Raw genomic sequence first — 21,747 nt, forward strand, 5'->3', positions numbered from 1 at the left:
TCAACACACCCACCAAGCATCGCCTCACCAACTACAAAGGGATGAGCAGATGTCAGAACTGCGTTCATTGTAATAACGTCATAGTAGGGAACATACTACACCATCCACTAACTGGAGAAAAAATCCAACTTTATCACAATTCTGATTGCAATTCCAACAGACTAGTTTACTACATCAAGTGTCCTTGCGGAAAACTATACGTTGGAAAAACTGAACGAAAGATTAAAGTGCGAATATCAGAACATAAAAGTACAATCAGGATACAGAATAAAAACAGCAGTCTAGCCACACATTGGAATGAGGAGAAACACAGCATCGCCCAGCTCAAGTTCTCTGTGCTAGAGAGGGTAACACAACCCCCAGACACAGATCTCACCAGAAGACTCTTACAAAGAGAGACCTATTGGATCAAACAACTTGACACCTTGATTGACAAAGGAATTAACGACAAGATTGACTATACTTGTTATTTATGAATTTACATACAATGTCTAAATATGGCTCAGATACGGATACGTGAACGCGGTTTTATTTCACATGTTAAATGTACACATCCACACACCTGGGATCACACCACTTTAACCCACATTTCTATATTCATGAACATCACACTAGCTCAGTTATCAGAAACACACAACGCGTACCCACTCCCGTGATTTTCTTATTTTTTCTCCTTCTAATAGAGGCACTTAGGTTTACGATTCTTAAAAATGTCAGTTTTACCCCTAAACACATCGCGAGTATTTTTTGCTATGCTATTCTTGCATCTTTACTTTATCCGAACATCATCTGTAATGACTAAGTTTTCCTAAAGTACTCCTAACTTAGCAGTATCCCTGTCCAAGATGGTGACCATATCTCCAACCATAACCCCTTGTCAGTTTTCCTTTTTTCACATCAACGCGAGTTTTTTTCACATTATCGCGAGATTTCCGCATCCTCGTTTGTCAACCCAGAACCCTTTTAAACATTTCCTCCCCGGGACTCGAATATGACGAACATCCTTGAACGGACTCCCGTTTTTTCGTCGCGCTATTATTTTGAACAGCATTCGGGAAAAGTATCGACTCGCTAACGGTAAGACCCTGACCACGCCACGATAACTAATCTCTATTAGTGAATATCCCAGAGACAGCGCGAAGATTAAATTTTAAACTGATTGAAACTTTTATCTTCCAGAAAGCGATACCTTTTCAAGCCTGAATCCTGATTCACACCCAAGATTAAGGTACACATTTTATCCCACCTCGGTTTAAGTCAGTTTTACACTTTACTTCCCCAATTTCCACGTTATACTCTCTTTCAGCTAAGTCACTCCTCCGGTGTGGTTCTCCCAGGCTACACTCTTTCTATCATAGTGATAACACAAATTAAATCATGCATGTACATTCTTAGCAAATGTGCAAGATGACGCTTTCGCATCATTGTAATTTTCATGTTGTTTATGTTATAGAGAATGAGCCCCTGAAGAAGAGCCAGTTTAGGCTCGAAATGCATTGGGCAACCAGTTACATGTATTGAATTATATGATCTTTAATCGAAATCAATACAATGAACATTTTTTGAACATCCAATGAATAAAATTGAGATGAATCAACGACAGAATATTGCTTAATTTTTTTCTGAACATTATAAAATTCTCATGTACAAAAGTTGAGAACTACTAAAATATCTGATATCAGAAAGCAACAGTGCGTGGAGGTTGGGTCCCATAGACCCTGATATTGATGAGGACTCACCTCGCCACAAAATACAGCTAAAAAAATCAACCTACTGCACAAAGGCAGTATCCAATAAAGCAAGAAGCTAGAAAACAGGTCAGGAAGATCTTAGATCAACTTGAATACCAAAGGGTGATTGAAACATGCACCTCCTCGATGAACAATCCTTTGTTTCCTGTATCCAAACCAGACAATACATATCGTCTAGTTTTGGATTACAGACACTTGAACACTTGTTCAAAAACATTTGCTGTGCAAAATGCACATAGTACAGCATTAATGAATAACATTGTGCGTAAAAAATATAAAATCACATTGGACATTTCAAATGGTTTCTTTTGTCCAAACATAGCACCTGAAAGCAGGTACTTAACAGCTTTCTCAATAATGGGGACTCAATTTTGTAGACTCCCACAAGGGTTAAAAAAAACCAGCCCGGGGTTATTCTCAGCAAGGGTAACAGAGTTACTACAAATTTATGATAACGAGGCATTGTCATATGTCGATGACATCTATCTGACAGACGATGACCTAGATAGGCACTTGAACAGGGTCAATACCATTATACTGGGCTTCGCCTCTGAAGGCTATAAATTCAACTTTAAAAAATCCAGAATTGCCCATCTCAATGTCCTTTTCCTATAATGTGAGCTTTCAAGTGAAGGCAAGAGCCTGGCAGCGAACTTTTTAGAAAAGTGTGCGCTGCTCCAACCTCCAAAAACACAGAAAAATGTACAATCCATCTTGGGTTTCTTAAATTTTGGAAGAACTTACATTCTAAATTACGCAGAAAGGGTTAAACCTCTCTACGAATTAATCAAACCTGATTTTTCAACAAAACATTGGACTCAGGAACACACAGACATCCTGCGTTCGCTCCAAGCTAACATGTTAGCAACAAATCATTTACAAACTCGTAAATAAACGCAATTTTTTTTTTTTGGGCAGTTTTATATAGCGCAAACTTGGCCCAAATCTAATCGGGTATCAGAGCGCTTTACATAGCACCAGTTACGTTACATGAGGATACACATTCATATTTTTTTTTTGTTAGGCATGGGGAGATTAAGTGATTTGCCCAGAATCACAGGATGTTCAGCGTCATTACCGAGACTCGAACCCAGGTCCGAGGTCGAGTGCCCTAGCTGTTAGGCCAACTCCATTCCCCAATTTAGTGATCCAAAACATTTCGGGTCAATGCGGATTCACCTATTTAACATTTAATGAGGGTGAAAAAATACCAATAGCATACAAATCACATTTGTATATACAAGCAGAAATGCGCTTCACTTCAACAGAAAAGATACGGACAGCAGTTCAAACCGCTGTAGCAAAAGAAAGAGTTCTAACTCAGGGGAAACGCATTATTGTCGTGACTCCAGTACCAGCCTTAGAGGCGGTTTCAAAAGCGAGCATTCCGAATGCAAAAGCTTTACAAACTAGATGGATACAATGGGTTAATTCTCTTGCTGCAACAGATGTTAAATATTAATTTGATCCTGATTTAAAAACACAAGCGTTCCTGCAATATGAACATGAATGTCCTCTGCCCACTGAAATTCTGCCTCTCGAGCAGTACGAATTTATACTTACGGATCAGAACAACCCGCTACAGGGAGTAAGCAAGCTTACAGTGCAGCGTGCGGAATCGTTAAAGGTCGCATGCGCGATGGTATCTTCAGACCAGTGGTTACAAAAACTCAATCTCTAGGAGATTGTACAGCTCAGTGGGCTGAACTACAAGCATTCAAACTGGCACTTGAAAATACAGATCGCGAATTCCCCACATTTATAGTGTGCGATTCCTTGTACTCTGTACAGTCATATAATGAATATTTACAGAATTGGCTTCAAAACGGATTCAAAGATGCAAAAGGTGGCACAATAAAGCATAAAACGCTTTGGGAACAAGTAGTTCAGTTGAGAAACGAACTACCAAAAGCTCACGTGATCCACACTCGGAGTCATCAACGTGATGGCGTTCACGTTGTAGGGAATTCATTGGCTGATGAAGCTGCAAAGGGGGCTGTACAAAAGGCTTCCGTAGCTGCGATCACTCGTTCAAAAACGAGAATAGACAGTGAGATATTGTTGGCTGTCAATGCATCAAGCAAAGGCAGTGGTGCAGCATTACCACATAAATTTCCACTCAAGTACTCTTATGTAATTGATGCAAACAGCGTTCCGTATGCTCGAATCCCTGGAGTGGGGGACAGGGTGATTCCAAACATGAAACGTAGATTAAGACTGATCCTAGCAGCACATGAAGGGATAGCCTCTGCCCATGCAGGTGTTTCTGCAACAGTATCTTTACTAAAGCAAAGATATTGGTGGCCTGGCATTAGGAAAGAGACCAAAAACTATGTTTTGAAATGTGAAATATGGCAATAGATTAAAGTCTCCACAGTGAAACGTCCTGCGCAGACACCCCTGTTGATTTCAGACAAACCATTAGCTTGTGTTAACCTGGACCACTGCGGTCCCTTGCAAAAGGACGGTAACTATAAATATATAATGGTCGCAGTAGATTCGTGCTCAAGGTGCCTATGGATGTGGCCTCAGCGCTCAGCTGACGCTCGAACTGTTATAAAAGATTTGCGAGTCTTTATCGGCACATATGCAATTGGCACACTACGTTCTGACCAGGGCCCTGCGTTTAGCTCTCGGGCTTACAAAGAAGCCATGGCCAGTATGGGCGTAGCATTGTGGTACTCCTCTCTGTTTCATCCTGAGGGAAATTGTGTTTTGGAAAGGAAAAACCGGGACATAAAGCAGTCTATAACAGCTAGAGTATTAGGTTCGGGTGATGGGTGGGTCAAACATCTTTATGGTGTCCAACGCTCATTAAATAATTTGCCAAGAAGTTCTTTAGGGGGGGGGGGGTCACTCCATATGAGGTCCTATTTGGGACAAGAATGTCGGTTCCTGATCTCGAATGTAAAGGCACAGTGGTGGAAAATAAATCCTTTGATATCAAAGATCGTTTGGCTGTTTTACAGGATCTAAATGAACTAAGATCGAAACAAGGCAACGTGTTCCTGAAGCCAACCACCGCTAGGGTAAAACCGGCAGTCCCAGCAAGGCCTGTCTGGATCCCAAAAGTTGGGGATCTAATCAGAGAGAAAATTGCGGAAAAGAAGGAATTTGGACCTTCTTACAGAAAACCAGTACCTGTCCTAGCCGTCCACGGAACAAGAACAGTACTTCTGCCACCTCTTGCTGGAAGAAAGGAGGTTTTGTGTCAATCGACCTCATCAAACCACACTATGTGGCAGATACTAAATAGTAGGCCTCGTGGACTCTGACCTAGTAGCAGACGCACTCCTCTCGCTACTATCCAAGAGGTTCAGACTGAAAGACTCATAACCATTGAGAATTCAGCAGCAAGAGATGAAGGACTAAGCAACAATGCTATGGAACTCATCCCTATTGAAACTCAAGTAACAGTTTGTCCAGATACACCTGTCTACACAAACGTAACACGTGATCAACTGGTTCCAGCGATTTCGACGAGTCCTGATGCAATTCCAACAATTAACCGAACTGCTTCTGGCTACTTCATTAAATTTGCTACGTTTTCTGACGATACAAGTGAGCCTGAAACAACGCCAGCCCCCAAAACTTTCAAACAACAAGTACGAGAATGTTTTCCTTTTCTGAAAGACACTTATGTGGTTTCACCATAGATTGAACCATGGATTATTTCTGGAATATTTTTCTTTCTGCTTTGGCTAGCTTTGATAATGACTCTTAGCGTGCTTATGAATGGCAGAAACATTCATATGGACACTGAAAGTAAAAATGTGAACTTACTTTTAAAACCACACCAATCTTCCCATCGTGAAGCAAGAGACTTGTCAGCAGTGAACATCACAGCCGTTCCTATACAGGATGGTATAGTTTGGGACAAAACCGATTTTGACATACTCGGCCCGACGGAAATTCTGAAGATTCCACATTTATTTAAAATTTCATTATTGACTTTATTACCTCCAGTACCTATTCTGATGATTGGGACTTTGAGACTGTTAATAACATGATGTCTGATCTAGAAAGGTCTGCTGCGTTCTCTAACAATGAAAGCTAAGAGGGTTCATCGGAGTATGAACATCTTTTTTGTTACAACCACTATGGTCATCATTTCTTCCATAGATCTGCAACACCTAGAATTGTATTTATGTTTAACCATGGGAACATTGTCCTACACCACCAAAGGGTTGTTTAAAAACGTTTGCAAATAAGTTTCCATATTTTTCAGGGTACAATATATCTGATCCAGAAAAAAAATTCTGTAAGAATGTGAACACAACAGGACAGAAAAATATGTTAACTAATACAAAACAGATTTATTCTGCAGCCTTAATTGCCCAACTGTCCAGACAAGGATTTGACTTTTGGAAAGACACAATCGACACAAAATCTCTCCGGGGTTCTAAAGATTGGCAAGTGCAGGGGATAGAAGCTTTGTTTAGAGCCTGTATCATCCCTCAGCAAATAATGTTTTTGAATGCCACTGTGCAACAAACGTCTTGCCTTGGATTAGCCAAGATCAAAGACATGAACACACCTTCTGTACCAACACCTGCAAGTTATGACACTACACAGGGAGCAGTCACAGTAGACACAATATTACAAAACAACCGATCAGATCCTGATTGGGAAAAATGGTTGCTCTGGCCCACAGACACAAAAATCTGTCAAGAAAGATCCCTGAATAGAATACAGGGCTTTACTATCTATAGGCCAGACCCACGTTATGTTCAACGACAGCATACGTTATGTTATGTTATGTTACGGGGGTAGTAACAACATACAGTGTAGGGAAATTGTGCCTCGACTGGCTACAAAGATCTACACTCGAGGATCTGAAACAACACTTATCTTTACTTAAAGAAGACGCTGACCGTAGGGATTTCTTGCTAGGACCGAGAAAAACTGCGTCAAAAACGTTTCATACATGCCAGCATTTATGCTGCTTATAATGAAATATGGAAGGTTTCACAGGCAGAGGCCGCAGAAAGAATACGTGAGCTTGTTCGTATTAGCTTAGAGAAATCTCTCACTGTGGTCGACAATGGGTTAACAACTTTGTCATCCAGAATTTATTCACTGGACAACATTGTATCCTCTGCTATATTGACATACTGGAACAAGATTTAGCCATGTTACAACAAGGCCAGTCTCAGTTACGTTCTATTATGTTATTAGGCTGGATGCTGCAATCCTTGCGTGCAGGCTATGTGCCTTGGCGTTTTATCAACACGTCGTCTCTGTTTTCTGAATACAATCTCACAGATAAAAAGATCGAAATGGCACAAAGGGGAGCAAAGTACACAGTGCTGAGCATTGAAAAACTGGAAAAATTACCATTTATGGGAGCGGAAAAACCAGCTACAGAATGGCTTATCCATGGCAAAATAACTCTGCCTGTCACTATTTTACATTTTCAGTATTGCCTCCAACAAATGCAAGTAGGCAAATATGAAAGGTTGAGTAAAGAATACATTAAGACATCCTGGGCTTTACCTTACGAATACAGATGTTGGAGTGGGGATCGTGAAGTGTTTCTAAGCGGTACACACTATGAAAATGCACTGAGCGGATCGCTCATATGTCAGGATATTTCTTTACACGGGGCTTGTAATGGTTCTGTGGCAAACTTGTCCTGCCACCTACAGGGTGCACCAGCTGCTGTGATTATTCCAACGTTTGGCCAACTTTCTAACGGGAATTACCTCATGTTGAATGATCGCGGTTGCTGTGGCATGTTGCCAGGAGTCCCATAACTGGTAACGGTTAGCTCCAGGGTTACTTGTTGTATGCACGTATTGTTCCCCCCAATAGACACAGTCAGGGAGTCGCCTCTATGGCCTTCATTGAATGTTTCTTTTATACGTTTTGATACTTGAAGCAGAATGAAAGCCATGCTTTTGCAACAGACCGTGCCTTTGACCTCGGCCAAAGAAACCTATGATCTACAAATTGCAAGGACTTCGGCTGAGATACAGGCTCTAATTCGTACAAACTGCCCTATACATTTCGTAGGAATGATGGGACGCATCTTAAACATGTCTGATACGAGCGGGGTTGTACATGTATTTAAGAACATATATTCAGGACTGTTAATACCTTTTCAGGCAGTCCTCGGAATCATTCCAAACTTCGTGCATTCGGTGTTTGGTGGTCTGCCATTAGTTCTAGCACTCATTGCAGGAATCCTGTTTCTATTCCTACTGCTACGCTATAGCAAGCCTATCCACCGGCATCACTCCCAGCAACTTGGAGAAAGCTCTCTTAGAAAGTGCAACTTTTGGGCGTACCTCGTCTACAGGAACTTAATACACATGGTTTCTATCATTTAGACCAATCTGGCAAGATTGCATCTTACCTGTTCTACGCTGCCTGCTTTGCGGTGAAGAATGCATGCTAGACATATGTCTAACACTCCCATCAGTCATGCCAATGGATATCGATACTCCACTGGACCCGATAACGGCCCATGCTCTGTGTTGTCCCCAGAGGCTACCAATCCTGATGACCGCATTCATTGAGATCTCACAGACGCTTCCTGCTGCTGCTGAGGTACGAGATGGATCAACAGGCATACAGGTAACGGACGAGAACATTGCTGCGGCATCCCATGCTGAAGGCGATGCTTCACATCTCTGTGCAGTTAACCTTCTAAACGATGTATTCCAACTATCCCCAACATCGGTAGACAATCTTTTGTCTACAAGAATAGATGATTTCATGTTTTCACCAGACCCATACACTGACTTTGATTTGGCTCACAGTGTACCAGGAAAGCAATGAATTTGGCTTCCATATTTTCATAACAGAACAGAACTTGGAACTCTCCCTAAAATTGACTTTTTTCTAAATTTGAAAATACATGGCAAAATCAATCTGCTTACAGTAGAACTATTCATATAGAACGGACTTCTTTGAATACTTCCAGGGACACATTGTCACCTTATTTACCACATTTTCATTTAGTACCATGTTATGAAAAGGCTTTCATTTTTTTAATACTTGTCGACCATTTCGTCATATTTATGTATTTCTATTCATTCCTATTCCATTTATTTCCGGTATATGCTTAGAATGAAAAACTGCTTTAAAATGTACAGTACCTTTGCATTACATGTTTTAGCAAAGTTTTTTTCAATAGACTTCTTTTAGTATGCTTTTACAAATGTTTTTAGCAACATGTGGTACTCAGTTTAATGTTTAGCATTTTATGTTTAGCATTTAGTATTATCGTTCATTCGAAAGTGGAGTGGGTGTTGTATTTCGCTTTAGGTGTCCGTATATAGGTTTTCATAAAACATGTCCTTATATAGACACAATTTGCATTGCCCTTATATAGGCATAAGATCCCAGTCCTTATTTAGGCATTAGCCATGCTATCCAAATACAAGCATGGTCACCTACATCCGTCCACCCTAACGTCAAAACGAGTTCTTAGAAACCAGACCCTTAAGCTCTTGGGAGTTTCCCTAGCCCAGGATTATTGATTTCGCCAAGAACTCATTTATTATGCATGAACCGCTATTCCTTAAGGGTTCATTCCGGACGTCTTCATCTGCCCGACTTTACGTCAATACTAACATTCCAAGGCACCTACCAGGTATAAAAAAAACCTTCCCTTGCCCAAACAAGTAAGAGGAGACCTCGACTTTAGAGGAGCCCATGTTCCGGCATGACGCACTGACAAGAGACGCTGTCATCCCTGCTCGCAGAGAATCCAGCTTCCAGTGTTTTGACTCCCTTCGCGGGGTGTTAGAGTTCGAGACCTGGAAAGAGATTCTCACCTCTCTCATTCTCAAGGTATGGAGCTGACTAGAACCTAGAGGGACTCTTGGCATATTATACTAAACTATAGAATAACATCCTATAGAATACAGCACCTACTTCTTACCTTGTACTACACTTAGGTTGGGTACACTGGGGTAGAACTAGTTAGAGAAGCATCTCATGAGTACTCGCATTTTTGTAGCCTGTGTTATTTATGTATATGAATATATCTGTCATAGCTAAAAGATAATGCTAGCGCAGTATTATTTCTTTCTACTGCTTACGCTGTACATAATATATCTTGCAATACTGTCTTGTGATTATAACAGCTCATATCTCTTACACGAAAAACAAGACTGTTCAATAAATCCTTTTATTGAAATGGCCGTCTATTTTTTCTGTGTAACTCTGAAGAAACTAAGCATGAATGATTACTGAGTGAAACTGTTATCTATTGTTTCCACGATTCTGAGAGTGTTCCGATTCTAAAGGGAAACAAAATTGTCATGTTTATGCGGTTGCCAGAATCTACTCCCTTCTTGTTTACAAGGAGTTTCTAGTGGCCTCTTAATTATCTGGTACAAATTAATTAAGTTTAATATACTCGATAGGGGCATACTGACCTCAGCCCTATGCCAAATCTATAGGGCATATTATTCCAATGCGCAGAGCCTATTAGGGAAATAGGAACTACACTACAATACTATCCAAGCCAACCCGGAATGAATAAAAGCAACTCCTGACACGTTTGTTTTTGCTATCATTATATCTCTTCAGAGAGGTTTAGGTTTGTCCAGACACAATGGAGCACCCAGTATAAGTGAAAACAGTACTCTTTGAGGCATAGAGTGCCATATAAATTATGCAAAAAAGAAGCAGAGAACTATGGGTAGTTCCCAAGTTTAGGTGGAGAGCAGCTCCTCTAAATAGCAACCTACAACACTAATGGCACTCTGAATTTGCACACCTCAAATGTCTACTTTTCTATCAAAGTGCTTAAGCATGAGATTAGCACATAAGGGCACCCAAACTTGGGAACTATCCAGAGTTCTCTGCTTCTATTTTGCAAAAATGATGTGGCACTCTTTGCCTGACAGGGTATGTGTGTTTATATATATGTTTATATGTATGTGTATATGTGTATGTGTGTATATATATATGTATATGTGTGTGTGTGTATTTCTATCCACCATCTGCTATTTGTGCTAATGTTTTGAAGTAAACAACTACAGTAACTGCTTGCTATTCTGATAGAAGCATGTGAATCTGTGAAAGTTCCAATACTGGAGAAGAAAATGAGTTCTTTTCCTGTAACTGTAATTCTCCAGTATTAGTATCTTTCATAGATTCGCAAGCGACCCACCCTTCTCTCTTGAGAGGCTCCCCTTATAGCTTGTCATTTATTTCCCACTTGTGCTTTGCAAATCTGAGGGATTCAGCCTCTCTTGGGAGTATTCGAGAGGGTGCTATCACCAGATTAGCTGATGGTTGCTTCTTTTTATTAAAAGGACATAGATAGGCTGTTAAAGTGATCGATCATTGCCACTATAGCCTATGATGATGCATACCGCTTTATTATGGTACCATGGGACTCCCATTTCAACGGGGAATGATTCAAGCATGTTAATTTAAGAACAATATCAAAACTGGAGAACTACAGTTACAGGTAAGTAACTACTTTTCTACTGAAGCATTCACATATCCGTCATTGCAGGAATCTTCGGTTAAAGTCAGGTTGCAATGCATATTAATTTTCAACTCTCCTCTACAGGCTCAATCTGAAGCTCGGTGAAGATCTGGCACTAAGTGTGGGCGTTTACAATCTAGTGCAGAAGGCCATAAAGCCAGCGCCAGTGAAACTCTACCGCGAGACCAACGAGCCAGTGAAAACTAAGACTCGCACCTTCAGCCGTGAGACAGGGAGTCTGCTGTTACCCAGTGACACCAAGAAGGCCCAGGTGAGCTCATTGCTGCCCCTACAACTGTGGTGTGTCGGCTGGTCACTAATTGTATTAATCCTGTACTGGTACTGGGAGATACCGTGGCACTGTCCAGAGATCCTACTCTAGCATCAAAGTTAGAGGTATTATCAACAGAAAAGGAAGATTGTGGTGCCAATTTATATCATTTTTGGAAGGGCCTCTTACAGTGTGTTACATCCACTTCTGGAGGCCAAATCTAGATTATCCATGTGTCATACGTTTCTTAAAGGTAGGTTTCCATGCTTGTTCAGGCCCTTAAATATGACTTACTTCCTTTAACTTTGGTCAAGCAAAGAATTGCATATTTTCCCACTCACCTAAATATAGCCAACTAGACTAGTGGAAATAACTCGATAGCATATTCTAATTAATGCAGTTTAAGCAGCTGAGCGTGGGCAGCTGGGCATACTCCTGTAATTGCCATACACTAGAGACAAACGTCTTCCTCCTGGATTTCAGAGCACCCTGCATGCCTCTAGCTATGTTGTTTTATAAATCGACCTCTTGTAGTGTATCCCCAGCTGCCCCTTCTTAGCAAAGGATTTGTGATCATTATTGATGGAATACTGATCGCAAATAAAGAGAACCTAATTGCACTGGTGTTCAAAATGCTAAGGATTTCTTCAGCTGTCATCAGGATAAGTTTGCATTTCTGTTACAGATTTTTTTATTTTATCTGCCCAAGGCTGAGTTGTGCACTTTTGAAACTCTCCTTACATGAAAACTGCTACAAATGATGTGAGGCTAAGTGCACAACAGCTTGACATGACATGAGGGGTGAGAGCTTCAAAAAGGTAGTGTGCTGCTTTAGCACTACAGCATGCACAAAGCTAGCGAAGCATAATAGCCATCAGAGTAGAGGGACTGAGCGTTTGCTGCCAATTTCAGTCTAGGCTTGCATATTGGAACTTTTGTAGACTCATGCACCTAAGTGTGTCGGGGCCGGTTCCACTCTCTACCACAATGATGAAGAACCTTTGCAGTAATCTAGGTGCCTGTGTGTTAATGATGCTGAAGCAATGTAGAATGTTGTGAAGAGTCAAACTTAGCCTAATTTTGCAATGGCATTAAAGGAGAAAATACCCAGGAAAGAAAGGGATTATGAAGGGACACATGTCACTTTTAATTCCATTGTCAACTCTGTAAACCTATTTTGGAAGCCCTGAGCCTGTGCCCAAGTTGGCGGCAAGGTCAAACTCCATTCCTTAGACTGTGCCAAAAGTGGGGTTATGCCACTTCAAGGACAGTGATGATGCTGACTTTGACCTCTGACATCTTTGGCCGACCCCAACTCACTGAAGCGAGTTCTCCATCAACCGGAGGACTGCATAATTGTCTCCAGCAGGCACCTCTCCCCCTGGAAGAGGGAGTGAAAAGGATATTGGTGGCTGGTCCCTGCTAGCTGCTTGAAAAGGACTGGAGTCCTGCTTCTAGATTGAGAACTAGGAAACCGGGGCTGTTTTTAAATAACCTAGCGAACAAACTATAACAAAAGCTAATCTGCACCTCAGCTTTCATACCTGGCCTAGATCTCTAACCCAAAGGGGTTTACTCCCAAGAAGGAGGAAACCAAGGAGAAGTGGAGAGAGGGGAACTATGACGCGAGTCGCAATAGCCCAAACGTCAGTAAGGTAAATGTGCCTATAGCCTGTGGAGTGTAGAATACGTTTTACATGTGTATTACAGCACTTTATCAAAGTAAGCCACTGGATTGGACTGGACAATCTGTTATTGTGCTGCTGGATGATTGTTGCACTCTGAGTTTGCGCCTGTGGTTGCTCGCCATCTCTACCAGAGTGAAGTGCTGACGGGGTTGTAATTGGTCCCTGTTTACAGAGCCATAGTAGGACGGACCCCAGAACATCTGAGGCAACCAAACCCGTTACCCACATTTGAAGCCATTGGCCCCTGCCTGCCGCTGATCTCACAATACACATTAAAAATTATATGTAATAACCTCTGAAAATACTAGATAGCCACAAAAAAAAGATTTCAATCCTCTGAAAATGATTGAGCCCTGAATGAAATGATGAGATGTATAAAACTGGGGGATGACAGTTCGGACCTTTTTGTCTTAAAAAACAAATATTATTCACTCGTAGTGAAAAAAAGGGCAGAGGAACTTTACACCCGCGTAGACTTCAAATACCCGTGGCACAAAATACTGGTGTTTACAAACGTGGAGTTCTCGTGCTAGGATGATTGATTTCAGTCATGCTGTCATTATCAATCAGTTTGATGCAAAGGGGAAGAGGAGGAAGAAGTATGCAGGCCCCACTGTTTTAGTCTGGGATAGCCATGATGAATAAGCAGTTCCTGCAAAAGCTTAAGAAGACAAATAGGGTTCCTCTGGTAAAGATCCTGAATAATATGGCAGGTGCAGTATTGGGTGAAAAGCAGGTCCAGCCCCATATCCCATTGAGTTACTCTGAAGTGGACAGAGGGGAGATTTGTGAATTCTGAATGGCTGCAGCCACCCATGCAAAATAGCTCCAGCATACTAAGTGAGTTTGGGTTCCTGATACTGGATCAGTGTTGCTGATTCATGGAAGGTTCTTGGCTGAGCAAAGTACAATGAAGGGAACAGTCCTCGTTAGCAATGGGTAGGCTTCACATTTTTAACATCTAACTCTTTGGTTCTGCCTGCAGTCTGATCTCTCTCACTTTTGATCTATTTATCGCTCTCTCTGCTGCCCCTCTTTACTTGGTCTCTGAATCGACTGTCTCCTCCCCTGACAATGGACCTTATTGTCTCACCCACCTTACTGTCTCTCAGATCTATGGAAACCGCCAGATCGTCATGGAGAAGGAGGAGACCGATGAGCTGAAGAGATTTGACGATCCCAGCCTGGTGCTCATCGGGTTCAAGCCCCTGTCTCTGTTTAAGCCATATCATTTCCTGAAGCCAGCCCAGTTTGTCTACCCAGAGGAATCATTGGTTACTGGTGAGAATCCTAGCATTCCCCACCACTCCGCTGAGGACAGTGCTAGCATAATGCCCTAGAGAGGTGCTGCCTGGTGATGTATTGGTAGACTTGTGAGTGGGCCCAAGTAGTGGAATAACTGTGTGTACTGCGGGTCAGGATTGAGGTGCACTGGAAGAACAGTATGTATGTCTCGGTAAAGAAAAAGGAGGGATGCTGTAGGTCAGGATTGCAGAATGGGGTCAAGGTCTTCGTTCTTTAGTCTTGGGGTACTATTAGTAGTAACTGGAAGTTTAAAGTATCTGTTTCTTCTTACCCTCTCTCTTTTCAGGCAGTACTACCCTTTTTGCGGCTCTCCTCACCAAATGCTTGGAGAAGAAGGTGATGGCACTGTGCCGGTATACTCCCCGTCGTAACACCCCACCACGCTTTGTGGTGCTGACCCCCCAGGAAGAAGAACTAGATGACCAGAACATGCAGATAAACCCACCAGGTACTCTCAACAATGATCTGAAGGGCTTAATAAAAATGTCATCTTGGTTGTTTGTCGACAAACTGTTTTGGCATTCTGCTGCTTGAACGTACCATGGGGAAGAGGAACATTATCTGCCTCCTCTGTCATTGAAGTAAGGTTTTCATCTGTTCTTTCCTTAGCTCTCTTGCTTGGCCACACCAGTACTGTAAATGCAGCTCTCCCAAATGGTGGGTGCATATCATGGTTATTTGGTGCAGAAGTGGTGTGGGAGTGCAGTAGGTGCTAGTCTCTATGGCAGAGAATGCACTGCCCTGCATGTGCACACTCAGTCACTCTCCTCTCCTCTCCCCTCGCCTCCAGGCTTCCATCTAATATTCTTGCCCTATGCTGATGATTTGCGGAAACTGGACGTCCCCGAGAAGGTATCAGCCAATCACGAGCAGGTGGACAAGATGAAGGAGATTGTGCAGAAACTGCGCTTTGTATACAGGTAAGGAAGGTGCTAGGGGATCCCCGTTCCAACATGGTATAGCCCATGAAGTAAAGACGATGTGGGCTTATGTTTAGTCATAGCAGGGTCTTGTACGCAAAACAATATATCAAAACCTCTTCATACTGGACAAATTGCCTCTGTCTTACCCTCTTAAAACTCAAACTTTAGACAGTAAACAAAATAAGTTTTTTTTAAACTAGATTTGTCCATGACAATATTTTTACTGTTTTCACACAAGCATAGAATTAAGCCTACTTGGTATAAGCCTGAGTCACATTGAAATAGTTGATATATACTGTTGACTCCTCACTAACTCAAATACCTCACCAAAATGGAAGCGGCAAATCAGCAACCTTCCATCTTCTCCACGTCAAGAAACTACTCCCAGCCCATACAAAAACTGCAGCACTGGGTCATTCTTTCTTAGCCTGGATTTCAGAAAAACAGTCCTAGCTATTATTCCACAGTCCACGTGCCTGTATCGAAGCAGTATTTCACTAACACTGGTCTCTGATCCACACCACACAAATTACATCATATTAAGCCCATCCTCCAGGTGCTTACTTTGCTGCTCACCTATCCAAGAGTCAAAATCGAATGCCTCCCCTACAAAGCTTTGCATCTAGTTTATCCCCCATACCTGGCTTAACCTTTCAACATATTGGGATGCTAAAGCGGTCTGAGGAGGGGATCCTTGTTAATACTCTAAATACCTAAATGTAAAACATCAAGAGCAAAACAAACCCTCTTTGGTTCAGCAACATCGTTCTTGACTTTTGAACAACACCAATTATCATGATCAGGAAATTACTAAAACTCTCATTTCCAGGCATACCTGACCAAATCAATTCAAAACTAGTTCTAAATAGCGATACACAATTCTGATAGTCTTAACACTCAGTTATGGTTACCCCTGCAAACTACTATTGCAGAATTCAACTTTCAACACTACAGCAAACCTACCAAGTGAACTATTAACGATGTGCCTTCCCCTTTAACATTCCGAAATATTTTGTCTTATTACTTCTCTAAATATATTTCCGAATGATTTTTTAAAAGGCTTTAATATCGTATAATGCATTGTGTAAGGCAGGTGGTGTGGGCATGCGGTATGTAATACAGGTGTGCAGCCATTCAATGCCCAAGATCTTTTGTATAATGGTTAGATACACTTATTCTGAGCAATTACTGTTCAAGTCGTGGACTAGTAGAAGTGTTGTATCTAGTTAACTAGGGAGGTTATGCTTGCATGTCTTCTGTAATAAGCTCTTTTGTGTCTCACCTGTCCAGGAGTGAAGGCTTTGAAAACCCAGCCCTGCAGCAACACTTCCGGAATTTGGAAGCTCTGGCACTTGACCTGCTGGAACCAGAGCCCCTTGAGGACTTGACAGGTAGACGGAGCTGCCCATTTGTCCTGCCATAGCAGCTGCATGCAATATGTGGAGGATGGCTTTGGGCACCTTCTTTCTCATGCTGTACACTGCATAGGAGTTGTAATCAGCGGGGCTATGTTGGTTGAACCTCTTTCAAACGGATGTACAATGCTGACCATCCTGTTTCCCTTTCAAATGACAATTATTTTACCTCTGATCCCACTCTCCACCTTTTTGTCCTTTCAGCACCCAAGGTGGAAATGATGGATCGTCGGATGGGCTCCCTGGCAGAGGAATTTAAAGACCTGGTGTACCCACCAGGGTATAACCCTGAGGGCAAGGCTGTTAAGAGAAAGCAAGGTGAGTGCTACTATGTGGAATTCACTCTTTGCCCTAAAACAGATACTTCTTCCCTGCCTAGACTGAACAGAGATCTAGGCAGGCAAGAGGTATATGTTTTAGGACAAATCATGAAACTAACTTACTAGGAATTGGGAAAAGCGAGGGATTTCATATGGATCAGTGTTCATAATGTTGGTTGGCTTGTAAAGTATCCTGTTTTAGGTCGTGTGGCGGTCGGGCGGTAGAGGAGATTTATGGTCCTTGGCATGTACCTTCTGAAGGCACTGAGGGCAAGGGGGATGGGTGCATGTGTGCAATCTGTTTATCGAGACCAGGTATAAACAGGTACTCATTGATTGGTTTTTAGGGTGTCGTCTTCATAGAATCTGTTTTGCAGATCTTCATTGCTGAGGTCTGGTAATGGTTTCATATAGAAGTTAGAGGAGTGAAGAGAAACGCAGCCCGAGAGCAGCACCTGTCACTTGAAAACCTAATCAGAGGCTGATTTGGTATACGCAAGCCATAACAAATTAATCATAGTAACAATAAGTGTTCCATACCCACCGGACGTTTTGTCTGCTCCGAGTGTAAGATCTTTAACCTCATTTTGGGCTTTGAAAATATCTGGTAACATCAGGACTCATCCGTTGATTTCAGCAGGTGGTCGTGGACGTCCAGTTATGCACTTTCCAACCCATGTTGGGGCGAAAGCCTGCAAATATGCTCTAGACCGTCTTTGTATTGTAGGCTAGTCTCCACCTTATTTGTAATTTCCATTCTACTAGATGTAGGAGTTTAAAACTGTAAATATTAACTGTTACCATAAATTTTTTATTTTTCTGTATAAATTCACTACCATTCTCCAATTGCTTGGGCAAAGGTGTGATCTCTTGCAGTGATCATGAGCAAATGGTGGAGTTAACCTTTGAGCAGGCTTTCTAGACATTCTGTTTCGTATTTTTACGTGTATAGCATAAGCAGTGTGGTGGTGTCAAGGAGTGCAGTAGGGAAGGTGATAGAAAGTGCAGTGGCTGTGTGGGCATGGTCACATGTAAAGTCATAGGTGGCGAGGGGCTAGGTCTGTGGGGGGATCCGGAGGCAGGGGGTGTCAGTTAAGGGTTAGCTGGGTTACATCGGTGTTGTGGGGTGGGAATTTGTGAGAAAACAGAGTTAATTTGCAGATTAGTATGGGAATTAGTATGGTGATAAGGATTGGGAAGAAGGGATGTGGACAGTCAGAGAATGGTATATGGGGCAGTGTAGGTAGAGAAGGGGAGTAGTGCGATAGCACAGGAAAAGTGGGTGTTTAAGAGGGTTGGGAATGTCTGCAGGCATCATTTGCGGGTCGTGGAGAGGTGTGTGTGTGTGGACTCACCTCAAGTTAATGGGCAGGCTTTAGAAGTGAAGATAAGAATCTTCCAGTTGCCTCAGTTCTTTGTCTTTTGTTGAGTCTTACAAGGGACAAGACAAAATAAATAAACTTGCTAAAAAGGTTGATACTCTGCAGCCTTTTTAACATTTATTAAATTAATATTTCTATCTCAGATAGGATGTCCTGCAGCATCTACTTATCTACTTGATGGTTTATGAATTGAATTTCTTCTACAAAGGATATAGCCCTTTTAAAACAAAAGAAAAGAAAATAGTATATGAGCATTAATATGCGGAGAAAGGAAATAAAGTCAGCACCAGCACTTTAATAAGGAAGATGGACCTTGTAAACGTAGAAATTCTAAGTATAAAGTAGGCAGCCAAGGAACGTTAAGCACTCATGCACTTTGTCTATAAAAGCAAACTTTCCATTTTTATTGTATCTTCTGGTTTTGGATTCATTGAGTAAATTTGAAATTATGTTATTCAATTAGATTTTAAAGAAGATATTATGCACTGGCATATAACAGATAATTGCATGCAATGCAATAAAACCTGTTCCAAGATGGCGCTCTAATTTACATGATGTACTACCTTGATGTGCAATGAGGTTTGTCCTCTGTTGTTGTTCATTTTTCTAACCACTATATGTATTTAGGTAATCTGAAAATGGGGCTCTGCGTCGTGAACAAGGCTGCGTGGAGCAGCTGGAACGCGTAGACGCCATCACAAAAAAATAAAAAAACCTAGTGAGAAACCCCTGGAGTGCTGGTTTATTAGTGCCGAAAGACGGAGCTTGTGTGTTCGTGTATGTGTATGTGTATGTATATATATATATATATATATATATATATATATATATATATATATATATATACTCCACCAATCCCGCTTCCACGAAAAACGGGCTGACACATGCTCAGGTACGATTCAGAAAAGCTTTATTTTCACCATCTGGGCACATCGTGCTTTGTTAAAAGTTCGCCACTGCTGTAACACCTGGCAGACGCGTTTCGGCTTGGTTGCGTTCCTCAATGCCAGCTTTGTGTGACAGAGAACCGCGAACAGGGATTTTAAAAGTTCACACATCAACTCCCATATGTATATACATACATATATATATTTCAGGATGTTTTAAGCAACAATGGCATCACCCCATCTATGTGAGAGGCATACATGGTTTCCTTGATGTACAATTTAAACAATAAAGGAAATCTTTAGAGTGTTCAATAGGGTCCAGCACACTGGAAAGTTCTCTTAGGGGGAGCTGTGGAGTAATTTGCTATTCCAGTAGTTGATTAATTTTAACAACATTAGTAATGTTTGGTGACCATAGTGATTTGTTGGATGAGAAACCCCAAGGATGTGCCTTTGCTTGTGACTTGGAAGAAGTGTTTGCGAGTGTGCCTTTCAAGTGTATCTTGTCTCAAACAGAGGTTTTTCAATCAAAGTCGCTGAACAAAGTTTGACGAGTGTTACATCAACAGCTGCCATTCATTTTATTAGACAAACGTCGTGCCTGGTCTGGGCTCTATGTGGGTTGAATTTAAGGTAGTGATGTAGATTGCATCTATTTGCTTTGTAAAAACAAATCCTGCTGGAAGGTTGCTCGCTAAGGGCAGTAATAAAATTGCAACCTAGTTGGCAACCAGAATTATCAGAATAAAAGCAAACAATCACATTTTCTGGTGAATATTGGCTTCATTTGAGTTCAGTCATGCGCATCAGTTGACTACAGACTTTTTTTTCTTCTCTATTGAAAACAATGTATCAACAGTTCAGTTGCTGTCTCTGCACTAGCCTATGGCGTAATATAGAAGTCGCTTGCAAGCTTGTATTCAGAGAGGATTGATCATAGGTGTCATTTCAAAAGCTTCTGTTGATCCTCCTTAAAATGTTCCTTGTTTTAAGATGAGCGTTCAGCCTGGTGGTGCCTGCGCCTGTCTGCAGGACATACCACAAGCATCCTGCCATGTCCTGCCCTAACCATTTATCTTGGGTGTTGCAGGTGACGGGAATACCCAGGCTGAGAAGAAGCCCAAGACCGAGGTAGTCCTGTCGGAGGCTGAGCTGAGGAGTCATGTGCAACGCGGCACCCTGGGGAAGCTCACTGTGCCCGTCCTGAAGGAGGCATGTCGTGTCTATGGCCTGAAAGGTGGGAAGAAGCAGGAGCTCATAGACGCACTGACAGACTACGTTAAGAAGCACTAGGCGTAGGACACATCCCAAAGCTGCCCAGCATATAGCACCAGAAGATTTTTCTGATTTTCCAGATGTGCGTTTTCTTCATGACAAATGTTCGGCTCTGTGTTTATTTATTTTTTTACCATTCGTATCAAAACAGTTTCCACATAATTGTGCAAAGAATCACAGTATAGTGTAGGGTTATAACCATCAGTGGCCTCTGCACAATCTAGCGGGAAACTCAACAGTTGGAGGAAGGGGACAGGAAGACCTGTATAATCTAAGGTTAGCCTTTACTGTGTGACCTGAGCACACATGATCTGTGTAACACGAGGCGTTGCTCTGCCAATGAGAATGCTTTAAGTTGCTCTCAAAGAGTGCTGCTAGATTCTCAGTGCATTGGCATCTTCTGAATAGAAGCAAGTGGGCATTAAAGCATTTTTACATCCTCAGAGCTCCAGTTATGCTAACCTTCACAAGCTCTGATGCACTACTCCACCTCCTGGTGCGATCTTTGCTCATTTAAATTTGTAACACTTGGTGCCACAGTATAAAGTTGTACACTAGCACTTGATTAATTCAATTAAAGTATTTTTGAAGATACGTGTTCACTAGTTTCCCTTTTTTCTTGGTAACATTGGGATGGATTCCTCTTCTACGTGATTTAATGTATGGTTTTATTGAGCAGAGGGTTGACGTTTTGTAGGAATTCAAATGCTATCATCTTTTATCATAGGGAGGTGGGGTGAAGTCTTGTAAGGTCACTGGAGAGGTGATTGATTTAATATCATACTTGCCAAATTTTTTCACGATAAAGTGATTAAAGTCTACGAGGAATTCTCTACTGTTGTAAATGGTGTTAGACAAGATGTGTCTAAGACGGATGAACCTGACATACAAGCTTCTTTAAGAAATGTTTCCTCCCTCACACAGGACAGAGTTGAAAAAACTATCCTGGCAATCAAATCAGGCTCTCCTTTGGATCCATGTCCTGTCACGGTTCTTCATATGGTCTCCCATACCATAGCAAAAAATTTGACACCCCTATTGAATAACATTCTTATTTCAGGGCATTTTCCAGTGGA

General features: G+C 41.7%; 1 protein-coding gene across 11 annotated transcripts in view; it reads left to right on the forward strand.

Annotated features, from left to right (window-relative positions):
• The window catches only part of XRCC6 (X-ray repair cross complementing 6), a 144,215-nt gene extending 122,950 nt beyond the window's left edge, over positions 1–21,265 (forward strand). For all 11 annotated transcript variants that reach the window (XM_085601222.1, XM_085601223.1, XM_085601224.1 and 8 more), the window contains exons 7-13: positions 11,290–11,476; positions 14,277–14,445; positions 14,756–14,917; positions 15,260–15,389; positions 16,683–16,783; positions 17,012–17,125; positions 20,487–21,265. In XM_085601222.1, the coding sequence (XP_085457348.1) occupies positions 11,290–11,476; positions 14,277–14,445; positions 14,756–14,917; positions 15,260–15,389; positions 16,683–16,783; positions 17,012–17,125; positions 20,487–20,689 (1,066 nt within the window). In that variant the 3' untranslated portion in view covers positions 20,690–21,265. The remainder of the gene's footprint in view (positions 1–11,289; positions 11,477–14,276; positions 14,446–14,755; positions 14,918–15,259; positions 15,390–16,682; positions 16,784–17,011; positions 17,126–20,486) is intronic.
• The last annotated feature ends 482 nt before the right edge of the window (positions 21,266–21,747 follow it).

Source organism: Triturus cristatus, chromosome 4_2, assembly GCF_964204655.1.
Source record: "Triturus cristatus chromosome 4_2, aTriCri1.1, whole genome shotgun sequence".
NCBI classification, from domain to species: domain Eukaryota; kingdom Metazoa; phylum Chordata; class Amphibia; order Caudata; family Salamandridae; genus Triturus; species Triturus cristatus.